At 38.4% G+C, this 25,141-nt stretch overlaps 1 protein-coding gene, 1 long non-coding RNA gene and 1 other non-coding gene across 3 annotated transcripts in view; 1 reads left to right on the top strand and 2 right to left on the bottom strand.

Annotated features, from left to right (window-relative positions):
* The window catches only part of FBXO33 (F-box protein 33), a 32,403-nt gene extending 24,469 nt beyond the window's left edge, over positions 1 to 7,934 (bottom strand). Inside the window, exon 1 of the mRNA XM_024762071.1 lies at positions 7,172 to 7,934. Coding sequence (XP_024617839.1) covers positions 7,172 to 7,779 — 608 coding nt within the window. The 5' untranslated portion in view covers positions 7,780 to 7,934. The remainder of the gene's footprint in view (positions 1 to 7,171) is intronic.
* Positions 7,935 to 8,144: 210 nt separating this feature from the next.
* LOC112411164 (uncharacterized) lies at positions 8,145 to 20,927 on the top strand. The gene is made up of 2 exons (XR_003005578.1): positions 8,145 to 8,270; positions 20,637 to 20,927. It is a non-coding gene; the product is annotated as an uncharacterized LOC112411164 (long non-coding RNA).
* Positions 19,156 to 19,227, bottom strand: TRNAE-CUC (transfer RNA glutamic acid (anticodon CUC)). The gene has a single exon. It is a non-coding gene; the product is annotated as a tRNA-Glu (tRNA).
* Positions 20,928 to 25,141: the final 4,214 nt, after the last annotated feature.

Genomic DNA, 25,141 nt, shown 5'->3' with positions numbered 1-25,141 from the left:
ATGTGACTGACAAGGGGTTAATCTCCAAAGTATACAAACAGCTCATACAGCTCAATATCAAAAAAACCAAACAACCCAATCAAAAAATGGGCAGAAGACCTAAACAGACAGTTCGGTAGAGGTCTTCTTAGACCTAAGAAGACATCCAGATGGCCAAGAGGCACATGAAAAGATGTTCAACATCACTAATTATTAGGGAAATCAAATCAAAACTACAATAAGATATCACCTCACACCAGTCAGAATGGCCATCATCAAAAAGTCTACAAACAATAAATGCTGGAGAGGGTATGGAGAAAAGGGAACCCTCCTGCCCTGTTGGTGGGAATGTAAATTGGTACAGCCACTATGGAGAACAGTATGGGAGGTTCCTTAAAAAACTAAAAATAGGGGCTTCCCTGGTGGCGCAGTGGTTGAGAGTCCACCTGCCGATGCAGGGGACATGGGTTTGTGCCCCGGTCCGGGAAGATCCCACATGCCGTGGAGCAGCTAGGCCCGTGAGCCATGGCCACTGAGCCTGCGCGTCCGGAGCTGTGCTCTGCAACGGGAGAGGCCACAACAGTGAGAGGCTAAAAAAAAAAAAAAAAAAAACTAAAAATAGATCTACCATATGATCCAGCAATCTCACTCTTAGGCATATGTCTGGAAAAGTGAAAACTCCAATTTGAAAAGATACAAGCACCCCAATGTTCATAGCAGCACTATTTATAAAAGCCAAGACATGGAAACAACCCAAGTGCCCATCAACAGATAATTGGTTTAAGAAGATGTGGCATACATACACAATGGAATATTACTCATCCATAGAAAACAATGAAATATTGCCATTTGCAGCAACATGGATGGACCTAGAGAATATTATAGTAAGTAATTCAGACAGAGAAAGACAAATATTATATGTTATCACTTACATGTGGATTCTAAAAAAATAATACAAATGTATCTATATATGAAACAGAAACAGGGCTTCCCTGGTGGCACAGTGGTTGAGAGTCCGCCTGCCAATGCAGGGGATACAGAAAAAACAAACTAAAAAAAAAAAAGAAAAGAAAAAAAAAAAAAAAAAAAGATAGGCAACAAGGAGTTACTGTACAGCACAGGGAACTATATTCAATATCTTGTAAAAACCTATAACGGAAAATAATCTGAAAAAATATACAAGTAAATCACTTTGCTGCACACCTGAAACTAACAATATTATAAACCAACTATACTTCAATAAAAAAATTTAAAAAATAAAAAAACACACACCACTTCAATATATATATATAAATTTCATATGATACTGCTTATATAATGGAATCTAAAAAAAAGGGTACAAATGAACTTATCTACAAAACAGATATAGAGTTACAGATGTAGAAAACAAACTTATGGTTACCAGGGGATTGGGGGGGCAGGGATAAATTGGAAGACTGGGATTGACATATACACACTACTATATATATTCAGTAAAATAGATAACTAATAAGGACCTACTGTATAGCACAGGGAACTCTACTCAATATTCTGTAATGGCCTATATGGGAAAAAGAATCTAAAAAAGAGTGGATATATGTATAACTGATTCACTTTGCTGTATACCTAAAACTAACACAACATTGTAAATCAACTAAACTCCAATAAAACTTTTTTTTAAAAAATCACTGAAAAGAGATATCTTATTCTCTTTCTAGTGTAAGAATTTCCCTGTGAATCAAACAACCAACACAATTTCTGACAGCCTTTTACAAAAACCTACAACATATAGATTCAATGTGTTAGATTGAACTATTCTTTGAAAACAATATTAATATCCTATGAGCTTAAGAAAGATTCCTCAAGGTCTAACTGCAGAGTGCTGAACACTCTTCATCTTTCTCTGGGATTTCTATTGGACTGTTTAGTACAACTGAGACCCAAAGGCTTCTGATGTCTTGGTCATGAAGACCTCTTCTCTCTTCTGTGGTTCAGAATTGGCAAACTTTATCCGTGGCAGAAACTCTAGTATGTTTCCTTTCATTTCAGGGGATCCAAAATTATTTATTTGATGTAATAAGTAGTATCAGTGTAAAAATGTGAAACACAGCCACCTTAAATTAGAGTTAATACAGCTAAGTTTAATTAACTACGGAAAAGGAGAATAATATAAGAAATTGGTACTTTAAAAAGATGCACTTAAAACGGTTGAAGTCTTTCTCAGTGATGTAAAGGAGCTCACAGAATGCAATTTTTTCCTTTTCTAAACTGAAAAAAACTAAAATAATCTACAGCATTGCATGAAATTCTTTCAGATCACTTCTAATTTTCTTAGTCTATGTTCAATATCAAATGTGTTTACAGTCACATAACACTTTTTGATAACATATTTCCTCCTCTCAGAAACGTTAATGAATGACCACAGCCAAATCAAACAAAGAAAACAAACACTTTAGAGAAGTGCTGTCCAACAGAACTTTCTGCCATGCTGGAAATTCTCTATTCTATGCTGTCCAAAATGGCAGCCACTAGCCACATATGGCTATGGAGCACTTGAAATGTGGCAAGTACAACTAACTGAATCTTTAATTTTATTCAAGTAATTAAAATTTAAATAGCTATATGTGGCTAGTGGCACAGCTTTAGAGATTCCAGAAATCAGTCACGGGCCTATAATAGTATTCCTTATTAGCTTTCTTAGGATCCATTAATTAAAAGTAATTTCCCAGAATTTGCTTTACAAATTCACTTACTCAATTACCATCTAAGAATTATCATCATCCTCAAATCCCAGATGTTATTAAAAAAAGGTTTATTTAAATAAGACTGACATTTAAAATTGTTATTTAACATATTATTAAAAGATAATTTTAACAGTACTAAGGACAACAAAACTGAGTGCGTTTTACAGAGAAATGATGAAAAATATTTGATTCTTCCCTTCCTCTATCTACATCCCAGCAGCAAGTCTTCTTGGCTCTACTTCCAAAATATATTCCAAATCCATTCACTTTTTAAAATCTTCTTTTCCTCCACCATACTCCAGGCTACCATCATCTCTTGCCTAGATTATTGCAACAGCTTCCCTTTAGTCTCCCTGCTTCCTGTTCATTCTTAAAATTCATTCATTACACAGCAACCAGAGTGATTGTCTTAAAATGCAAATTAGATCACCTTATGCTCGTCCTTAAAAATTTTTCAATGACTTCTTCTATTCTTAGGATATAGTCCAAACTTTATTCCACAAGCCCACCTAACCAGCACCATTCCTTCCTCCTGCTACATCTTAGAGCTCACTGTGACACCACTTTTCACCCTTCACATGGTCCTGCCATACTTTCTTTCCTAGTGCTCCAACAGGCCCAAAATTTGGCCTAAGGCGCTGGTGCTGTTTTTTTCTGCTTGGAATGCTATTTTCTCAGATCTTCAGATAAGTGACTCTTGTCATTCAGGCTGCAGCTCAAATGTCCTTTTCAGAAGAGGTTTTTCCCTCACCACTCTATCTCATTTTGCCACCTAGTCACTATTACATAGTCCTCTTTTATTTTCAGATTTTCTTTTACTTTCACAACCGAAATAATCTTTACTTGTTTCTGCCTATCTTTTCCCTCTGGAATGTTGAATCCATGGAAACAGGGAGCTTGTCTTCACTGCTTTGGCGCATAGTAAGCTCTCAATATTTGGAGGGAAAAAAAACAGACTTTTTTATAACTATCATCTTAGGTCATACATAAATTGATCAAACTGGGTGAACTCTTTCAAGGTTGCCTCAGAACTAACACATTAAAATGGAAATAATTTAATCCCTTCATTCAAAAGCTGCTCAACAGCTTCTTTTAACACAAAAATATTTTACTTTGACAATCTTTTGTTGAGTTTTATCTTCCTATCCTCTATTAGTTCTCAGTCATGGTAAGAATGGACCTATAGACTAAAGAGAGCCCTAATTCCTCTCAGCAGCCCTCAGAGGAGATTAGTTTCTTCAGTAGGTTAGTCTCCTTCCTTCTCAATGACCTTGAAGCTGTCCCCATGGAGCCACTTTAAATTTGTCAGTTTTAAGGTAAGGAGTCTGTTGGGTATGGTATCTCTTCTCTAAAGGCAACCATTTCTCGGGGCGCGAGGACGGGTCAGAATCCCAATATGTTTTAGTATACATATTCTGTAAATGGGCTTTTTAAAGCAAATAATAAAAGTAAGCTCTCAAAAGTGAAATGTTATTATCACATGTATTTATTACCCCATGATGGGGAAAAGTATTTCAAGAAAAATAAGCCTCAGGGTTGCTGGAGATAATACCTTCAAGACATTTCCTACCTTCTTAGGTAGTAATATGAAATGTCCAAATAATTTTTAATCTATTTTAAGATGTATTTTTAAATTGCCTTATCAGCCGTTGGGTCTTAGTAGACTGATGTTGAAAAAACAATACAAAGGTAAGACTCTCCGTCACTGCAGGTGCCAAATCAGCAAAACAAATCTAAGAATTATTAATAGACCTTCTACTACTAAGAGGTGATATAGCAGGCAGTCATAAAATTGGTCAATCTAGATACATGTAGTTAGAGTTGTAACAAGAAAATCACCCTTATACAAAATCTCTCTAGCCTGCATCTTTTAAAAAAGTACTGCCCCCCAAATAGTATTTCATCCAAAAAAGGTTTATGCAAAATATTTATATAGTCCAGGAAAGCATAAACCAGATGATGACAATGTACCTATGCCTACTGTTTAAGAATAAGTATTTTTAGTGACTGAGTCTATTAGCTATTATTATCATAAATCTTATTGTCCATGAAGTCTCATTTTTCCTAAGGAGTCTGAAATACAGCATTTTAATAGGCAGTACTCAACTTGACAGGTTAAATCCTAAAAATGCATATTTAAATCTGTTGTTTTGAACTTCTAAGTACAATTTCCTGTAGAACAATTACAGAAGAAACTCAGCCGATTTAACCTCTAATACAGTTGAATGAGTACTTATTTTATTTCTGCTCTTACTGTTGATCAAGAAGGTAGGTATCCTAGCCCCCTGTAGAGAAGTGAGCTCTGAAGGTAGAGGACTGTATTTTACCCTCTGTGAGGCATTTTTGTACCTCTTTGATACTCATCATTTGTTCCCAACACCTAAGATATTGGTAAGGTGGCTATAGTCACTCTTGAGAGTACATGTGTATATGAAACCCAGGAATCAAGCAAAACAAAATGCCAATTATCCTCTCAGAACAGTACCCTTGAAAAGTTCCCACAATTCAAGGTTATGGTTTTAGTTCTTTTCTTTAAAGACATGAAAATAACTGAATACAACAAAATAACAGTCTGAATTGTATGAATTGTTTAAAGAAATTCAACACAAAGCCTGGAAACATAAAGCTTGTGACTTGGTAGGTTTCATATCCCCCATTTCTACCTACAAATGGTAGAAATGGTAAAAATGGTAAAATGGTAGAAATCATAAAGAAAAACCACTGTAAATTTAACTTGGAAATGTAAAGAACAATGTTAAATGTTGATGTGGTGTACCACTATTTTGCCTATATAACCTATCCATCCAGTTATTAAAACACTTAAAAGGAACCAGGCCCTTTGCAAGACTTGTTCTTACTTGGACAAAAGACACGCATTTTTAGATGGCTGCTCAGAACTGCTATCTGATCTCAAGAAAAATCTAATTGATACTTGCTGAATTCAAACCACACCCGCCACCCCCACATTGGTCTCATCAGTAGTAAATGCTCCCTGACTGAATCTTTCTAACTTCTAGGTCAGTTGGGCCTCGAGCCATACATTCAACTCTGACAAAGAGTCTCCAACCTGATCAAGACCAACTTACAGCCTTGAACAGCCTCTTTTACCACATAAAATCAAAGTAATAAAATGAAATGGCTTGGTGTGAAAAGCTGGGGTAATACACAGCCCACTGGAATGATGGAGCCATGCTCCAGATACAACTTGGAGCTATATGCTTATCTCCCACCCTTGTGATTCAAACACAGAATTAAGAATATCCATCTCACCTAGCATTAAACCAGGACCTTCACTCCACCCTGTTCAACATAATGTATTTATTGCAAAAGGAAGAACACTGCTCTTAGAGAAAAACAATGCTGTATGACAACACATCACTTGTTTCAGTTTCCTTTCTATAAAATAGGGATAATAATAGTTGTCCCGACGAACTCACAGGGTCATTGAAAGGATCAAATAAGATAGTGAATGTGAAAGTACTTGCAAACTGCTAAACTATTATTGCTAAGTTGCTCCTTTTTTGAACTTCTGAGCTTTCCTCTACCTCATAGTTTAATTGCAAGGTTGGTTAGAATATCCAGATACAGAAAATCTACATTAATAGGATTTTGGAGAGGGCGGTAGATAAATAATGGAAAATACTGATTAGGACAATGGGCCAGAACACAGGAAGTTAGCCCCAGAATTACAGTAAAGTCTTGATGCAAAACCACTACCGTTAGGGCTTACTCTTTGCAGACACTGGCCAGTTCCCCCAACACACACAAACACCAAGCTGTACTGTGCTACTTTTAGGTGAATCACTGGGGATAAGCTGAGTCTGGAGGTAAAACGGGGAGGGACTTCCAGTCCTGATGATCAGGCTGTTCCCCAATCCCTTTAACAAACACTCCTCCTACTCTTTGTGCCTGGCCTAGTTAATCAAAACTATTCCCGGTAAGAAAATGGCTGTCAAAGATTTTTTGCAAGGAGAGTCTTGTAACTATGAGAAACCAGTAGCATACCTACTCCTTCCTCCACCACGAACTATTCTGAATGGATAGATTCAGAAACAAAAAAAACGGATTATGGTTTGTTTCTCCCAAGACTCACTCTGGGCCTCACCCTCCAAGCTTCAGCTCTCCCATCTGTAAAATGACGAATGACGGCGCCTGTCAACTCCATCCTACTGCTACCGAAAGGATGGATGAGACAGTGCCTGGAAGGCGCCAGGAGTGCTGTCTGATAAACACTAAGTCCTTCACTGTTTATAAAGTATTATGAGTCCCATTACGCCCTCCCACCTCAAAGGAATCGCCGGATTAGAACTGACACCCCCAGTCACTGAAAAGAGCAACGAACAACGCTGAAGCGGGCGGGGCGTATCCGCACTGAATCTGTTTCGAGGTGTGAGGAAGGAGGCGACCCTGCGCCCCGGAGAGGAGGAACGGGGAGAGAAGGTTGAACGCAGGGGCCGCGAAGAGCCTACCTGTTGTTCCGGATGCTGACCAGCACGCACAGCACCAGCTCTAAGTAGGTGCGTAGCACTTCCAGCCAACGGGTTGAGAGCTGCAGGGCTTCGACTTCTTCCCCGCCAGTCCTGGTGTCGACGCGGCCTCCATCGCCCGGGCCGCCTCCGCCGCTCAGGTAATTCTCCGCGGCGAATTCAACGCGCAGCTCTCGAACAAACCAGCCGCACTTGCGCATGAGGAATTCGAGCCGTGGCTGCTCCGAGGGCGAGACGCGGAGGCAGATGCGGAGCTGGGGCCAGAGAGCCGGGTAGAAGAGGCACTCGCGCCAGTGCGAACAGGAGGCCGAGGCCCGTAGCCGGTCGGAAGCGGACAGGAAGGAGAAGATGTGCACGATTAGCTCGCTGGGCAGCGACGCGGCGCCTGCCGCTTGTCCGCACAGAGCCATTCGGCCCCGCCGCAGGCTGCCGGTCCTCGGCCGCCCCCGCAGTCCCCGGAGCAGCCCCCGCAGCCGTCGCAGCTGCTGCAGCCGCAGCCGCTGCCGCCGCCACCGCGCCACCCGGGCGGCCCCGGCTCGGGTTCGGGCTCCCGGTGGTCGGGGCTGCGGCACTGACAAGAACAACAACATCAATGACAAGGAAGAAGGGGGCGGAACCGTCGTGGGTCTCGGCGGAACCAAGTGCAGCACAAGTTGCGGAGAGGGGTAATGGCCTCTGCGGGGGTGGCCTCCAGATAGCCAGGCTCTGGCCTTTCAACCTCTACTCATGCGCATCCGAGGACTGCACACTCAAGAACTTCAAAACCCTCGCTTGGACTGGTTAGGGGCCCGGAAGCGGCAGGATTTATTGTAAGGAAACGGCAGCCCTCCCCGCGCCTGGAGGCGGAGGCAGAGCAGTGGTAGGAGCTGAGTTTGACGTCACCGGTGGTGGGAGGAGCCCTGCGTGACTGGGCGCGACTTCCGGAAGAAGGGAGCGCCAGATTGACGGTAGGGAAGGGAGACGCAGCATGTGATCCCTGACGCAGGCAGGCAGACCGGCGGGGCGGGGCGGGAAGCGCTGGTGGTGCCAGCGATGGGCGCCCCCTCCCGTCTCACAGAGGCCGCCGAGTTCCGTCAAGTCTGTAAGTCGGTTAACTTGGGCGCTCAGGCGGTGGAGGTGGCGGAACTCGGCGTTGGTGCAAGGGCTCGTGACGCTTCTCGTTATACGTTTCTCTGTTGCTGGGCTGAGGACTCAAGAGCCAGAGTGGTGGCTTGGGTCTTTCTCAGCCGTTCCACCTGCCCGGAGTATTGTTGGGAGTTTCTGAGAGAGAGCCGCTAAGGATGGGGGGCGGGCGCAGTCGCGGGCTTCCCCGGAGGAGCTGGGTCGCGTAGAGGAGAAGCGCGGGGCGGGGCGGCTGGAGACCGGACAGAGGTCGCGAGTGGACACCTCCTTGTTCGGACCTCGAAGTGGGCTTGTGCGTACACCTGGTGTGTGGGGAAGGAGTGGGGACAGCGCCACCCTTTGGATTTAGAGGGAGAGGAGAAAAAAAGGCGAATGAGTTAGGTTTGTTGGTTGATAATCGGCCTCTTCTCCGCGGTTTGAGGGAGGCTCCGAGTTCCCGATTTTGAGGCCCTAGGTGTAAAGAAGCTGATTGTTAGGGTAAAGGTTTTCTTTAGCTTGGCGCCCCTAATTTGAGAGAGGGACTTTCGAAAGAGTGTATCTTAACTTCATCGCAACTTGGGAAGTAGTTAACTGATTGTAAGGGTCAGGGAAGTCAGAAAAGGAGTAAGTGATTTTATGTAATAATTGAGGATTGCTTCAGTGAGGCTGCCGCTTCAAAGCCTTAACTATGATCTTGGAACAGCCTAGTTTTCTAGTGATTAACTCCAATAAGCTGTTCTACTAGATATTTTTAGCTCTTTGAAGGCAAAACTCTCCATTCATGTTGCTTTGATGACTTTTGGTGTCTTGCACATACCACGTTGCCAGTGATGTGTTATCTTCATTTTGGTACCAGTAGAAAAAAGAAGAAAAAAGCTAGCCTTCATGGTAGCTCACTTCTCTGAACCTCTTGTCTGCAAGAGATTCTTCTATGTAATTATTATATTTTTATGAATGAGCACTAATAGAAACAGCAGTGAATTAGGAAGTTGAGACTTGGATTTAAATTTTTTATATTTTAAACTCATGAAATATTTTGAAGTGAACCATGGACATCTGGATCTCCCACTTATAAGTACTTCAGTATGCATCTCTAAAAGCATATTACTATATAACAAAAATAATATTATTACACTTAAATAACTTCTGTTATCTAATAACCCATCTTCAAATTTATCTAGTTATCTCCCAAATGTTCTTTATAGCTGTTTTGTCCAAACCAGGATCCGATTAAGGACCACACTTGTTTTTGTTTGTATTTCAAGTTTCTTTTAATCTAGAATAGTCACCGCCCAACACACAGTTTTTTCTTTTTTTTGTCTCTCTGATTAGCTAAAGAGAGGAGGCTTATTGTCCTGTAGAATATCTCCCTTTCTGTAATTGTTTGACTACTTTCTCTTGGTGTTTAGCTTACTATTCTAGTACCTGAATTTCTAATAAACCGGGACATTAATGCTAAAGGCTTGATTAGGTTAATTTTGATCTTCCTCCATATAAAGTTCTGTGTTTTGTTAAACCTTAAAACAAAATCTATGAGATGTTATTTTTTACAAATGTCCAACTTCTCCATCAACCATTCACTTAATGGCCTTAACAATAATTGATAATTCTTGCCTGAATCTTAATTGTATTATGGGTTCCAAAATGATAATTTCTAATTCTTTCATTCCATCTACATTTATTAATTTGCATTCTTCTGTATAGGAGAAGCTTTCTTTCACAAACTGGCAACATTTAGTTACCCTGAAATACAGCTCCTATTGAAAAGGCAGAAAAAAATGCTTAATTCTTTTTCTTTTATTACCAGTTTTGAAACTAAGTTATATGGCTTCAAAGAGTGACAAACGAGTTTTTCTAGCTTTTATTTTTTCTGAACATCACATTCTCATAACATTTTTGTTATGTTTTAATCAATCATTCTTTTTTTTTTAATCATTCTTTTCAGTTCTCAGATTTTGATACTTCTAGAACTCTTCACAAAGAAATCTATGTAATTATTATTATAATTTTTAAAAAATTCATTGAGCATTTTTAGTAGAGGTAACACTGGACTGGGTGGGAACGTGAGGCTGGATTTTGGTCTTTTTTCTTTTTTACTTTTGTCGTGATCTAGCTGGGTGACATTAAAACAAGTTGCTTAACCCTTTGAGGCCCCACTTTCTTCATCTGTATAAGTAGAGAGTTTTGGCAAGGTTCCCTGCAACTCTGGTGTTCTCTGACTTTTTAAAAAAAAAACCTATTTTACTGAGATATATAATTCATTCATTTCAAGTATACACCTTAACAATTTAGTAATTTTATCAAATGATACAACCAACACTGTAAATCGGTTTTAGAACATTTTCATCCCTTTAATAAGATTCCACATATCCATTTACAGCTAATCCTCACTTCTTCCTCCAGGCAGCCACTAATGCACTTTCCATCTCTATAAATTTGCCTTTTCTGAACATTTGATATAAATGGAATCATACAATATATGATCTCTTGTGTCTGGCTTCTTTCACTTAGCATAATATTTTTGAGATTCATCCATGATGTAGCATGTGTCATTAATTCATTCCTTTTTATTGCTGAATAGAATTTCATTTTATTTATTTATTTATTTTTGGTCTATTTACCAGTTGATTAACATTTATTATTATTTTTTTTTGGCCGTGCTTAGTTCCCTGATCAGGGATTGAACCGAGGCCCTGGCAATGAAAGTGCAAGTCCTAACCACTGGACCACCAGGGAATTCCCTGATTAACATTTAGGTTTCTAGTTTTTGGCTATTATGAATGCCATTTCTGTAAATATTCATGTCCAAGTCTTTTGTGAACATATGTTTTCATTTCTCTTGGGTAGATACCTAGAAGTGAAAATGATAGGTTGCTTGATAGTTCTATGTGTAACTTTTGGAGAAACTTCCAAACTGTTTTCTAAAGTGATTGTATCATTTTCCAGTCCTAACAGCAATGTATGAGGGTTCCTAGTCTCTGACTCTTTGATGATTTGGAGATTTTCTCTGATTTGAGACCGATATTTTTCCTTATTGTTAGTGTTTTACTAGCAACAAACTACCTTCTCCTTGGATACCATTAATAATTAATCTTTAAGTATTAGGAGTAGTTCCTAAAGGAAATAAAAATACAGATAGTCTCCAAAGTAGATGGTTCTACTTATGATTTTTCAACTTTACAGTGGTGCAAAAGCAATATGCATTCAGTAGAAACCATACTTAGAATTTTGATCTTTTCCCGAGCTAGTGATACGTGGTAAGATACTCTCTCATGATGCTGGGGAGTGGCAGTGAGCCACAGCTCCCAGTTGTCCCCATGATATTGAGGGTAAACAACCAATAGACTAAAAAACTGTTCTGTTTTTCACTTCAGAACAGTATATAATAAATTAAATGAGCTATTCAGCACTTTATTATAAAAGAGGCTTTGTGTTAGATGATTAGCCAACTGTAGACTAATGTGTTCTGAGCGTGTTTAAGGTAGGTTAGGCCAAGCTATGATGTTTGGTAGGTTAGGTGTATTAAATGCATTTTTGACATTTTCAATTTATGATGGATTTACTGGAACATAACCTCATTATAAGTCAGGAAGGACCTCTATATCAATCTGCTATAAAATAAAATTAAGCTTCTTAGTGTTGTTTTTGAATTTTTAAAACTTCATTTAATTTTCACATTAAGTGAAGGATGGTAGGAATACTGCTATTAATAACAATGAGCTAAGACATGAATTAATAAGTTATGATCTTGCTCAGTTACAGTTAAAACACAGTACATTTCAATGATGGCATACAATTTATTTTATTAAGCCAACATCTTTAATATTATTCTATTAAGTACTTATTGAGTATGTATATTCTTAGCATGTTAAGTGAGTTAGGTTATTTCTCTTGACGTTTATTATACTATGTAAATTATAAATTATTTTTGGTAAACTTTTTGATAAAGTAACAAAATTGACTTCTTTAAAGGACAGAATGAAATCACATTTTGTGAAGTTATAATGTCTGAGCTATGATTCAAAGTGTGGGAGGAAGTACTGACGTTATGAAGCCCATAAGTACTCAGTAGTACTAAGCTTCTGGTTCCAAAAGTGGCACATTGTCACTATAGCAACTACCCATGCTTATTTGGATTTGAAACCCAGGCAACGAATGGTGGAAAAGAGTATAACATCAAGACGGATATGTACCCTGGTGGGTTGATATGCGTGCCTGTTGATGGTCAAGTGTTCGTTCCGTTTTTCTTGTTATATTTATTATGATTGATTCTTTTATAGAGATACCTTAATTCCTGTTAATGTATTTTTCTGGAGAGAAATTAAACATTCAATATTCTTATTTTCTTCCTTTTCTAACATACTAAGCTTAGTGCTTTTTCCAGTTTTGTTATTAGGATATTAAATATATTTTTACTGTAGCTTTCTCTCCATTGCCAAACAATAGTTATAAAAATATAACTTTTATTATGCTGGATCACTTGACATTTCATAACAGAAAAAAACCTGTGATACAGATTTTATTTTAGCTACATCATGAAAAGATGTTCAAGGCTACCAATAGACATGCAAACTGCCTAAATTCAAACATTTTTTGAAAGAATGGTTTTTTTTTTTTTCTGAGGAGGGTGTGAGTTTCAGACACTTTCGGCAGGTAGAGATGATGTCCTTCCAATTATCTATTATCTGCACCCATAAAGTTACTTAGAGGCACAGGAGCCTCCTAGGAGAATAGAACTGGGAACTTGATTCTTTCTCTCCACCCTTGTCTGACAGATTGGAATGGTTCCTAGTGAGGTCATATTACAGGAATAAGAAATGAAGGATTGAAAGGCATTTGTCTTTAGGGTAGGGAAAGTCTGCACTGGTGAGCTGGATGCAGGACAAAGGACCAAGTCTGTTGTTGTTTTTTTCCTAGTTGCACCATGTTGTTGATGTCAGAACTGATCTTAAGCAAGCCACTCACAAGTTGGTTGTGCAAATTTGTGGACTGGAGGATCTATATCAATAAAGCAGGGATTGATAGCTCATATCCTAAAGGAGACAGGAGCAATAAGAGAAGAATTGGGTCCTAAGCAATATGATAGGTAGTGGGGAGGACTGCGGCTTACCAGAGGATGCTTTTCCCAGTGGGAAACTGGGCTCTGTGTTTCCAGATTTCCTAGTTTTTCAAGAGAAACTAAAATACTAATTTTTTAAAAGATGAAATGTCCTGATTGCTAGCTTTCACATTAAAAATATTCCGTGGGCAAACAAAACCAGATTCAAACAAAACCAGATTAGTCTGCAGGATGCCTGGTTACAACTTTTTAACCAAAGAGCTCTCATACATGTGGGCTGGGGCCACTTTGTGTTCCAAGAGCTAGGCCTGCTAGCTAATTCCTGTGTTTTAAGTCCACTCCCAGAGCTATTTTTTTCATTTATTCCTTTCAGAGTTTAAAGAAAAAGAAAGAAAAAGAGGTTTAACTTGAATGTCTATTTTATAGCATTACTGTTTTCTTGCCTTTTATTCAAGAGGATGGGTATTTTTAGGGGTACCTTTTGTTATTAAAAACTGAATATCACTATCTTTAATGCAGCTGATACAGCCAATAGTGTTCCTTGACTTCTGGTCAAAATCAGTAATTGGCTGATTTTAATGATCTTGGTTTGAGTTGTACAGCTTATATTACATATAGGCAGTATCCCACAGTGGGGCTCATAGGACTGTTACTCCAAGGGTACTGTCTCTAAGCAGTCACTTTAACTGGATTCCTTTAGTTTCTTAACTAGCTTAAGTAATGAGGGGATTTTTTTTTTCTTTTTTCCTGGTTACTTTAGAGAGTTTTGAGGACATCCATACACATGCATTAGAGCACACCTGATCCTCACAGGGACTACATGGGGAACTAAAAACAGGAACTGATTGTTCCATAGTCTGTCTCTCCTTTTCAGTAGGCTTCCTTTGCTTTTTCATTTTGCATAGGGCCCAACTGCTGGCCCTTACTAGTCTACATGGTCTTCTAGTTCAAGTATCCAGTATCATTTGTAAATTTGATCTTTGTCTCCTGTTGAAATTCTTGTGAGGATCTGACTGGGTTATTTTTGGGAGATAGGCAACAAAAAAAGTTGATGGTATTCCTGTTGATTGGCTGCTTTAAGGTAAAGAGTCCTGCCCTAGTCCAGTTAGCTGAATTTGGGAGAATGGAGTAATGTGCTGAATGCTTTGGACAGATGGATGTAGGGATTTGGATGAAGAGAGGAAGGAGCTTTGTTCCAAACAGGGTGTGAGCCAGCGACCACTCTGAAATCTATCTACTAGATACCATGGCTCAGTAACTTTTTATCCAGAGATGCCTAGAGCTCTGTATAGAACAAAAATGGCCTAAGCTGTCAACTGATCTTTTAAATAGTTGTTGAATAGTGTTCAGACAGTCTGTTTGGCTTCCCTTACTCCTGGAGTACTCATCAGACTTCCAGGTTGTCCTAGTTGAATAGCCATGAGACTGTCATGAAGAGATATATTCTTCATGGTCAATTACCACAATGTTCTAATTGCAGAATTTAATATTTAATCCTTTGGAAAAATCTCTTAAGCCTTTTAAGTGCCAAAAAGGTGAAATGAAGTGAATATTTTCATACAGCAAACATTAGTTGGAGTGTTGCTTTGCTCTAGGGCAAGAAAATTTCACTTGATATGCCAACTCTAAACAGTTCTGGAGGCTAAGTAGTACTGTGTTGGGAAGGATTTTGGAATTTGAGATTGTTCTCTTGTTCTGCTGGGAAGAGTGCCATGTTTGATTTGTGATGTCTGCTGTGGTTGGAAAGAATTGTTGACCTGAATGACCTGTATTTTCTATCTGTAGTCTGTAATTATTGTTTAAATAATATATTAGTGTTTGCTTTCTACCTTCATTTTGTTGTACCTATATACTTTTCAATGGGTAGTATTCATATCAATTCCTTATATTGTGAGTAACAGCAGATAACTCAAGTTTTATAAGTAAGTTTTTCCATATTAAGAATTTTTTAAAGCCAAAGTGATGTTAAGTAAATTTCTAAATATTAATATTTATCAGCTCCTGACTGCATTCTCTAAGAATGTGAACTACTTCTTCACTTATATTGAATATTAAGGGGGAACTCATATGCTTTTGCCCCACAAGGAAAATACAACAAAATTTCCCTTCACTTGAAGGATACAGGGTTTTTTTCCCCATGGTATTCAGTTTATATACAGGAATATTCTCTCTAAAATCTAGCCTTTAAGCAAGAAGCATCTAGTAGAAATTCATTACTTTTTTTTCTTAGAGTATTACATGAACATGGCAACAAAAAAATGTAGTACAAAAGTACTTTTGATGAAAAGCAACAGTTTTTCATTCCTTGCCTCCCATTGTTAGGCCTGCCCCCAGAAACAAACATTTGAACTCTTTTGTTGTTTACTCTTTAGGTAACTTTATATGCTTTTACCTACACTCCTTGATTGATTAAACCCTATTTCCTTCCTTTTATAAAAGATGAAGATTTAATTCAGTTACTTCCCCTTCCCTCCCCCAAATTCCTACCAATATATGATAGTTAATTGTAATTTTACGTTTTTCTCTTGGTGTGTGTGTATGTGTATTTATTGATGTAACATTGGTTTATAACATTACATAAATCTCATGTGTGCAGCATTATAATTTGTCGACTTTATGCACAACAAAGTGCTTACCACTGAAAGTCTAGTTTCTGTCCATCACCATACACTTGATCTTCTTTATCCATTTTGTCTCCCCACCACCGCTTACCTCTGGTAACCACCAGTCTGTTCTCTGTATCTATGTATGTGTGCTTTTTGTTTTGTTTTGTTTGTTATTTTTAAAATATTCCACATGTGAGTGGAATCATACAGTATTTGTCTTTCTCTGACTGACCTGTTCACTTGGGGTAATACCCTCAGGTTCCATCCATGTTGTACCAGATGGCAAAATTTAATCTTTTTTTATGTCTTGGTTCTTATATTAATCAGCTTTTACTGCATAGCAGTCACAATCTTCTGTGTACAAGAGAGTGGATTATGACAGATTAGGTAACTTTCAGCAGATGTTTACTCCTTGGTCTTGCGACTTGCTTTGGCTGGAAGAACTTGGGCAGAAGTGACAGTATACCAGTTCTGAGCCTAGGCCTTAAGAGGTATTAAATGTTTCTACTTGGGACTCTGGGAGTTTCCAATCTTTGCATAATAAAACAGGTCCCAGGCATCTGCTGGCCACTGTAGAGCCCCAGATGGAGAAACATAGAAAAGATGTCAACTTGATCTACAGCCTGAAACAGAGATGCCCCAATTGACCTAAAGAACTTATTTCTAAGTGAGAAATATATGCTTATTTTTCGTATGTTACTGAGATTTTTGTGTTTGCTTGTTTTGCAGGAAAAGGTTGATCAATTTAAAAATGGGTACCTAGGAGTGGGGTGCTGCTATAATGAAAACTAAAACTGCATGCCCATTGGCTTTGGAACTGGGTGGTGGTTAGCAAGGAAACTATTATAGGAGGCTGGAGAAATGGCTGTGTTATGTAGTAGCAAAATGTTTGATAAAACTTGTCTGTGGTAACATGGAAGACAGTTTAAGTTGCAGTATTTGGCAAGGAACTTTCAAGATGAAAGCATGAGCTAGTTGCTGTTAGCAGCATAGGATAAGGTACTACAAGCATAATTCAATCTACCACATCTGATCTCTTGGTGATAATCATTCATGTCCCTTTTGTTCCAATGACGTAGTTCTTCATCTTCATATGTATGTGTGATGGAACATGCCAGCTGTCAGGCTTTCCTTTAGCGTGGGTTGATAGCCGACTATCAGGCTGCTGGTCTTCCAAATGCCACAAAGAGGAAGGCCTGGCTCTGGGTCACTAAAACCATAGCTTAAAGTTAATTTTTCTGGTGATGTTTTCCCCTCCCTCTCTTTCTTATTTCCTTTTTAAAAAGGGGCTATAATTAATAAGGATGCTATTTGCTGAAACCAGTAAACCTGAAAATTTCAATGACTAAACAAAATAGCATTTTTTTTTTACTTCTTTATTAGTCCAATGAAGGTCTTCCTCTCAGCAGGCAACTTTCCTTCGTGGGATTTAGTGCACTGAATTTCTTCTGTCTTGTGATTCTGCCATCCTTAAAATTCCTTGTGATTCTCTGTCTCCTCCTAGCGGAAGGGGAAGAGAGCAGAGAAGGCACTTCTTAATTGCCTTGGCAGGGAAATGACACATTACTTTTATTTACATTCCATTGGCTAAAACTAGTCATATGGTCGTGCCTAGATACAAGAGGGGTCTAAGAAATGATGTTTTTGGCTAAGTAGTTATTTCTTAGGGACAGCTCTATGTTATAGGAGGAAGTGTATGAATTTTGGTCAACATTTGGCCATTTTTGCCACAAAGGAGAGTTACCCTCTTGTTGTTTTTGGCTGGGGGTAAATATTAGGCTCCTTGTGTGCTTTGTGAGCAGAGGTGGAAGAGGAAGGTAGACATGGAATATTTGACTTGGTACAGTTTTTCTATATTCAGATCTTCAGTTCATCTCTGTCCTTAGCTACTTCCTTTCTTAATGCCCCTTTAAGACAGTTCCTCAGGTATCCCTGAGCCTAGAATCCCTCTAGGGTTCCAGTGGGCAGATCAGCTTTCATCTCAATTGCACCTTCCTCCTAGTGTAGTCTGTTCTGTTTAAGTTGTCAATACACTTCTATTTTTGTCTTTCAGAAATTTGTTGAAATCTCTTGCTGGCCAATGATCAGCTCTTTCCAAGCTGAGTTTTCTTCACTGTTATACAGGCCTAAGTATCTGTACATTGTTTTTTGTTTAAGTTTTAGGAGTCAGTTGAAATAAATATAGAATATCTTCAATTAGTACCTCTAACAGAATTTCAATTATTTTTTAATACCTGCTGCTTAATGAAGATGCTTTACTGTCTACCATGTGCCGAGCACTTTCTCCAAGCTCTGGAGGACATGTAAAAAGGTATAATATATAATCCCTGTAAGTGTAGAGTCCACACTCACTCTGTCCCAACTTTGATTCTACTACCGGCTTACTTTTTCAGACAACTGATTCTATCATGGTACTTCTTTAGAAATGTTTGGTGCTTTTTCCTTGCTCATCTTTTCCTCTGTAAACCCTCCCTGGTTTTCAATTCCCTCTCTAACAGTACATGCCCCTCAAGTGAGAACTATTCAGTTCATTGTGTCATCAACATGCCATGTCATTTCTCACCTCTGTGCCTTTGTACATGTAGTCTCTACTTTCTGGAGTTACTGTCCCTTTCGTATCTGAGTCCTGCTTAGACACAAATGCTGAATTCAAATTTCACTTTTTTTTCTAAATAAATATTCATTGATTGAAGCTTTAAGTCGTTTAGACCAGTGCTATTCAAAGTGCAGTCTGTTCTTTTCCCATTTAGGTTATTACCTAAATTGAGCAGAATAATGGAATCACTTTGCCATACACCTGAAACTAACACGACACTGTTAATCAACTATGCTCCAATATAAAATAAAAATTTAAAAACAAAAAAAAAAACCAAAGTGCAGTCTGCAGACTGATACTGGAGCATGAACTATTAATCACTATGCTGGAATATAAGTACGGAAATTGAGAATAAGCTTTAGAAACTTTTATAGAAATTTGACAGAGAAATTATATGTCTGTCAAATTTATAATAAAATTTGGTTTCTATTTTACATGTTTAAAAAAATTCTGGTAATTCATTTAAATTTCATTTTATAAAGGGCTCTGTCCACAAAGGATTAGAAAATTAAAAAAAAAAGACATCTCACCACAGTTCAAGAAGCACTTGTTTGTTTGTTTATTTATTTATTTAAGCCGAACCTTGTGGCTTGCGGGATCTTAGTTCCCCAACCAGGGATTGAACCCAGGCCACAGCAGTGAGAGTGCTGAGTCCTAACCACTGGACAACCAGGGAATTTCCAAGAAGCACTAATTTAGACTACAAAGCATATGAGTATTTAGCAGTGAAGAGATCAGTATGTTTTGGACCAGTAGAAGAGGATTTCACAAAGGAGATGAGAGCTCTTCTTGAAGGGTGCATAGGATTTGGATGGTTGGAAAGCACTGTGGCATTTCCAGTAGGGATAACAGGGTTTTGGATTACAAATGGAGGAGAGTTGTGCTAATATGATCTGGAGAGAAAAGAATCCTAGCAGAGTTAAAAATTAAGTCCACAGGGCTTTCCTGGTGGCGCAGTGGTTAAGAATCCGCCTGCCAGTGCAGGGGACATGGCTTCGAGCCCTGGTCCGGGAAGATCCCACATGCCGCGGAGCAACTAAGCCCGTGTGCCACAACTACTGAGCCTGTGCTCTAGAGCCCGTGAGCCACAACTACTGAAGCCCATGCGCTTAGGGCCTGTGCTCCGCAACAAGAGAAGCCACTGCAGTGAGAAGCCCGCGCACTGCAACGAAGGGTAGCCCCCACTCGCCGCAACTAGAAAAAAGCCCTCGCGCAGCAATGAAGACCCAATGCAGCCAAAAATAAATAAATAAATAAAATTAAAAAAAAAATTAAGTCCACAGAGAGCTGACCAGTTACCGGAGCGTTTATTTGGTAACTGCTTGAGCTACTGCATGATGAAGACCTTTCATTCCCATGTGTCTGTTGCTGATTTTCCATGGGACTAGTAGTAGTGAGTACATTTTACATTTTGCCTGTTTGAAACATTTCTTTTTAATGTAGCTTTTATGGTTGGCTTATTGATACTTTGTTGTTGTTGAATTTATTGTAGATTTAATATGAATAAGTAAATAAGTAAAATATAAACTAAAAGAATAATTGATAAAAATTATAAATTATTTTTAAAGCCTAAACAATATAAATTTATTTTCTCACAGTTCTGGAAGCTAGAAGTCTGAGTTAAAGGTGTCTGCAGACTTGATTCCTTCTGAAGCATCTCTCCTTGGATTGTAGATGTCCTTCTTCTCACTCCTTCTTCACATGGTCTTTCCTCTCTGTGGCTGTGTCCTGATTGCCTCTTTTTATAGGGACATCAGTCATACTGGATTGGGACCACCTTAATGACCTCATTTAACCATAATCACCTATATAATGTCTCCTGTCTTCAAATATATATAGTCACATTCTGAGGTACTGGGCGTTAGAATTTCAGTATATGAAATTTGGGGGAAACAGTTCTGCCCATGAAAAGGGGGAATTTGAGGCTAGTTTTTCTTATAGTTTTAATCACTCAGAATCCTAAGGTGGTGGGTTTGGAACTCACAGCTTCGGTAGGGGAATTTGTACTTATTCTTTTGGTAGAAATTGCTGCATCTGAAGAGAAGCTTTAGTATCTTACTTGACTCTGGTCTCATTATATTTCAGGACTACCATGAAGATGCATTGAAAATTCTGCTACACTGGAGGAGTGAAGTATCCCATTCAGTTGGTGATCTTCCTGTCATGGAAGTTGCTTGCCAGCTCTAATTTTGAGTGAACACAGTAAACACAATGGTGAAAATATCAATTAAAAAATACCAATTAAAAAAATCTACTCTCCATACTATGTATGTCTGTTTCCCTATGTATTCTGAACTCACTCATAGCTACCTACACATAGTTGTCTGTAGCTTCGGTTTTGCCAAACTATTAAAATCATCTGTTTTTTCTACTGTTCTACTTTGACTTTGCCTTCAGCTCTTGCTCCTCAAGATTGGGATATGAAAGGATCCTTCTGTCTTTTACCACACAATTCCTTTGTCAGGAATTTCATGATTTCCTCCAAGTTTGCAGTTAGGTGTTTGGCTTTATTCCCTAATTTTAACACTGACTGTTTTTCACTTTATATTTTCCTACTTTTGTAATTTGGGTTGGTTCTTTTAAAATATTTACTTATTATTATTTTGTTGAAGTATAGTTGAATACAATATTATCTTAGTTTTTAGTGTAAACATAGTGATTTGACATTTATATACATTATGAATTGATCACCACTATAAGTTTATTAACCAAATGTCACCATACAAATGTATTACAATATTATTGACTATATTCCCTGTGCTGAACATTACGTCTTGGTTACTCATTTATTTTATAACTGGAGGTCTGTACCTCTTAATCCCCTTCACCTATTTTACCTAACCCCCACCTACTTCCCCTCTGGTGTCCTCCAGTTTGTTTTCTGTATCTATGCCTCTGTTTCTGTTTTGTTTTCCTCATTTGGTTTGTTTTTAGATTCCATGTATAAGTGAAATCATGTGGTATTTGTGTTTCTCTGACTTACTTCACTTAGCATAATACTCTGTAGGTCCATCCATGTTATGGGGGCTTGTCTTCCCAGTTCTGGTCCCCCAGGCTGGGGAGCCTGGCATGGGACTCAGACCCCTTACTCCTCAGGGGGAATGCCTGCAGTTGTGATATCCCTCCTAGTTGTGGGTCGCTGCACTGGGGTGTGGGTTCTCTGGCCCTGCTACCCATCTTGATGTGGCCTTTTCTTTATATCCTTAGTTGTAGAAAATCTGTTCTGCTAGTCTTTAGACATTTTCAGAGATAGTTGTTCTATGTGTAGTTCTATGTGTGTCCATGGGAGGAGGTGAGCTTGGGATCTTCCTATTCTGTCTGCCATCTTGATCTAGATCCAATCTGATAAAAATTATTTTAAATTAAAAAAACTTGTTTTTATCTTGTTCTCTATTTTCCTTTGTCAGTTTTATCTTAGATTAAAGCTTTTCTTCCTTCTGAATTACAGTCATTAATTTAGAGATCTGGGATTAAAAAGAATATTGAGGTAAACATTGCTCCTGAAGAATTAACATTTAGCTTATAAAACAAAATATGAGCTGAACTAGTTTTTTTTTATTATAGTAAAATATACATAACATAAAATTTACCATTTTAAGCATACAGTTCAGTGGCATTAAATATATTCACATTATTGTGCGATTGTTAACCACCATCCATCTCCAGAACTTTTTCATTTTTTCAAACTAAAATTTTATACCCATTAAAAAATAACTCCTCATTTCCCATCTCTGCCCTGAACTAATTATTTTAAATTTACCTATTTTTGTGTCTTCTTACCTGTTCTGTTTGCTATCATTATAAATGAATACATATTGAATACTCCTTATATATGTGGAACTGGGCCAGATGCTGACCAGGGTTGAGTTACATTTAAAAAGAAGGCTGAGCAATTTGCCATTAGGTGGTATCCTGGGTGACAGAGTCTTGTTTCATTTTCTTTATCTTACATGCACACTCCAATCCACTAAATGTGCAAAAGTACACAAGCTGCTTTTTGTTTCAGAGATTACCAGGAAAATGCCTAATTTCACCAGTCTGACAATTCAAAGTCCAGATTGAGCTGAATTATTGCTTTGATTTTATCAGATATTTTGAGTACCTAAATGAACATATTTGCAAAATTACTAAATATAAAAGTGGATGGTAGCTTGGTTATTTTTTTAAAGCCTGGAGAAATTTTTAATAGCTATATATATATCTTTTGAGGTGTCATTGTTTTATTTCTTCCTCTCTAACTTCTTTTTCTTTGTTATGTTCAGTTGCACATCTTCCTTCCCCTGCCCTGTAGGTTATCTATTTCTCATGGTTTTTGCCTTTAGTTTTTTGCTTAGAAATCTCACCTTTGTCAGTTCGGTTATCTCTCTGTGAGAAAATAACTCCTAAGTCTATATAGTTGACACTTGAACAATATGTGTTCAAACTGTGTGGGTCCACTTATATGTGGGTTTTTAAATAGTACTACACAGTTTGTGGCTGGTTGAATCCACAGGTGCAAAACCGTGGATACAGAGGGCTGACTATAAAGTTATACATGAGTTTTTGACTGGGTGGAGGATTGGCACCTCTAACCCCGTGTTGTCCAAGGGTCAACTATATTCTTAACCTTGAGTCATAGTTCTCAGTCTAGAACTGTCCTGAAATTTTCTCTTATGTGATCTGGTGTTACCTCAAACAAACATGTCTAATGTTGGACTTAACATTTTTTCATCCACTTTAAACCTCCTCCTTTTTTCTCTCTTTTTTTTAATAGCACTACTATTTTTGTCATTACCTAAGCTTGACGTTTAGCAGTGGTTTGCTCTTTCTCTCCGAATTCAGCTAGTCACTAGATCCTACCAACTATTTTTGTCTGTTATTATGATCATTGTCACATATGACCCTTTGCATTCTTATTGCACTCTATCCAGTATAGGGCCTGATCAGCTGATGCCTAGGTTACTGCAGTAGTCCTGTGCCAATAGAGTTTTTCTCTTGAGTCCCTTATACCACTTTTTTTTTGTAACTCTCATGTGAAAGTTGTGAATATCTATTTTGGATTATAGTTAACTATGTCTCACCATTGTCTTTTTCATCTTTGTACTTCCCAGAAGCCTTACATCATAGTTGGTACTCAATAAATGTTTTTGAGAATATGGTATTCTAGTTATAATTTCTTCTTCTTCTAATGTATTTTGTACAGCATTGCCATGTTCTTTCATTCATTTAACAAATATTTATTGAGTGCTTATTTTGTGCCAAGGACTTGTAGCTGCTAAGGGTATAGTAATCATATAGTAATCAACAATCAAACAAAAACTTATGACTGGTAGCTTATATTCTAGTGAGGTAGAACAATGACAAAGTAGGAAAATACATAATGTCTTAGATGGTGATAACTGAAAAGGAGAAAAAGATAAATGAAGGGGGGAGATAGGGAGTATCGAGGGTGAAAGATTGATATTTTGGATAAGGTGGCCAGGAAGGCCCTTTTGCAAAGGTGGCACTTGAGTAAAGACTAAAGGAAGTGAGTGGGGAAGGCAGCAAATATCTGGGGAAATAAGGTTCCAGGCAAAGGGAGCGGCAAGTGCAAAGGACCTCGAGTGCAAGCGTACCTGGCATGTTCGAGTATTGGAGAGCAATAGAGTGAGCTGAAAGATGTGTAGTAGGAAGCAAGAGTGTGTATTAGGAGGAGAGGTATAGAGTGGGAAAATACAGATTGAGTAGTGCCTTGTAGGACACGATGAGGAGTGTGGTTTTTTTCTCTGAATGAAATGTTTAGCCTTGGGAGGATTTTGAACTTACAAGTGACATGATCCTTCTTGTTAATGGAATCATTATGGTAACTATAATTGAGAAGAGAGAGGAAGCAGGAAGATCAGTTATGAGCTTTGACAGAAATCTTGGTCAGAGATAATAGTGGCTCAGACCTCAGTGATAGCAGTGGGAGTAGTGAGAGGTATTCTGGTTTGAGATGTAGTTGAAGTAGAGCCAACAGAATTTTCTGATGGGTTGGATGTGAAGCATGAGGGGAAATGAAGAGTCATGGATTATCTGAAGGTCTTTGGCCTGAACAGCTGAAGAATGGGTTTGCCAACTGAGATAGAGGTGCCTCTGAGAGGAGCAGGTTTGGTAGTGGGTTTGTTAGGAGTTAAGCTTTGGACATGCTAAGTTTGTGATTCCTGCTTGACATCCAAGGAGAGCAAGATTGTCTAGGTTCATGTGGGTATATTAGACTGAAGTTCAGGAACGAGATCTGGGAGTCATCAGTATTGAGATAGTGTCTAAAACTATGAGACTGAGTCATCGGGAGAATGAATGTAGAAAGAAAAGATTAAACTTTTTGAAACACCTTACCCCATATCTCTGCTTAGTACATACCTTGAAAGGCTCCAGGTTCTCCATGGCCTTTCACAGTGTAGTCTTGTACAAATCTCTTATGTCAGTCACATTGGATACTTATGTTTCCTAAGTTCTCCTTTTGCATTGCCGCCTTCCTATTTTTGCTCATCCTTTTCCTTTTACTTAGAATGCTTTCTTCTTTCTACCCAACTGAAATCTAGTTTTTTCCAAGCATCTTTATCTTTTTTTTTTTTTTTTTTTTTTTTTTT

Source organism: Neophocaena asiaeorientalis, unplaced genomic scaffold, assembly GCF_003031525.2.
Source record: "Neophocaena asiaeorientalis asiaeorientalis breed wild unplaced genomic scaffold, Neophocaena_asiaeorientalis_V1.1 scaffold190, whole genome shotgun sequence".
Classification (NCBI taxonomy): domain Eukaryota; kingdom Metazoa; phylum Chordata; class Mammalia; order Artiodactyla; family Phocoenidae; genus Neophocaena; species Neophocaena asiaeorientalis.
The sequence above is the reverse complement of the archived record's forward strand: the minus strand, read 5'-3'. Positions and strand labels throughout refer to the sequence as shown.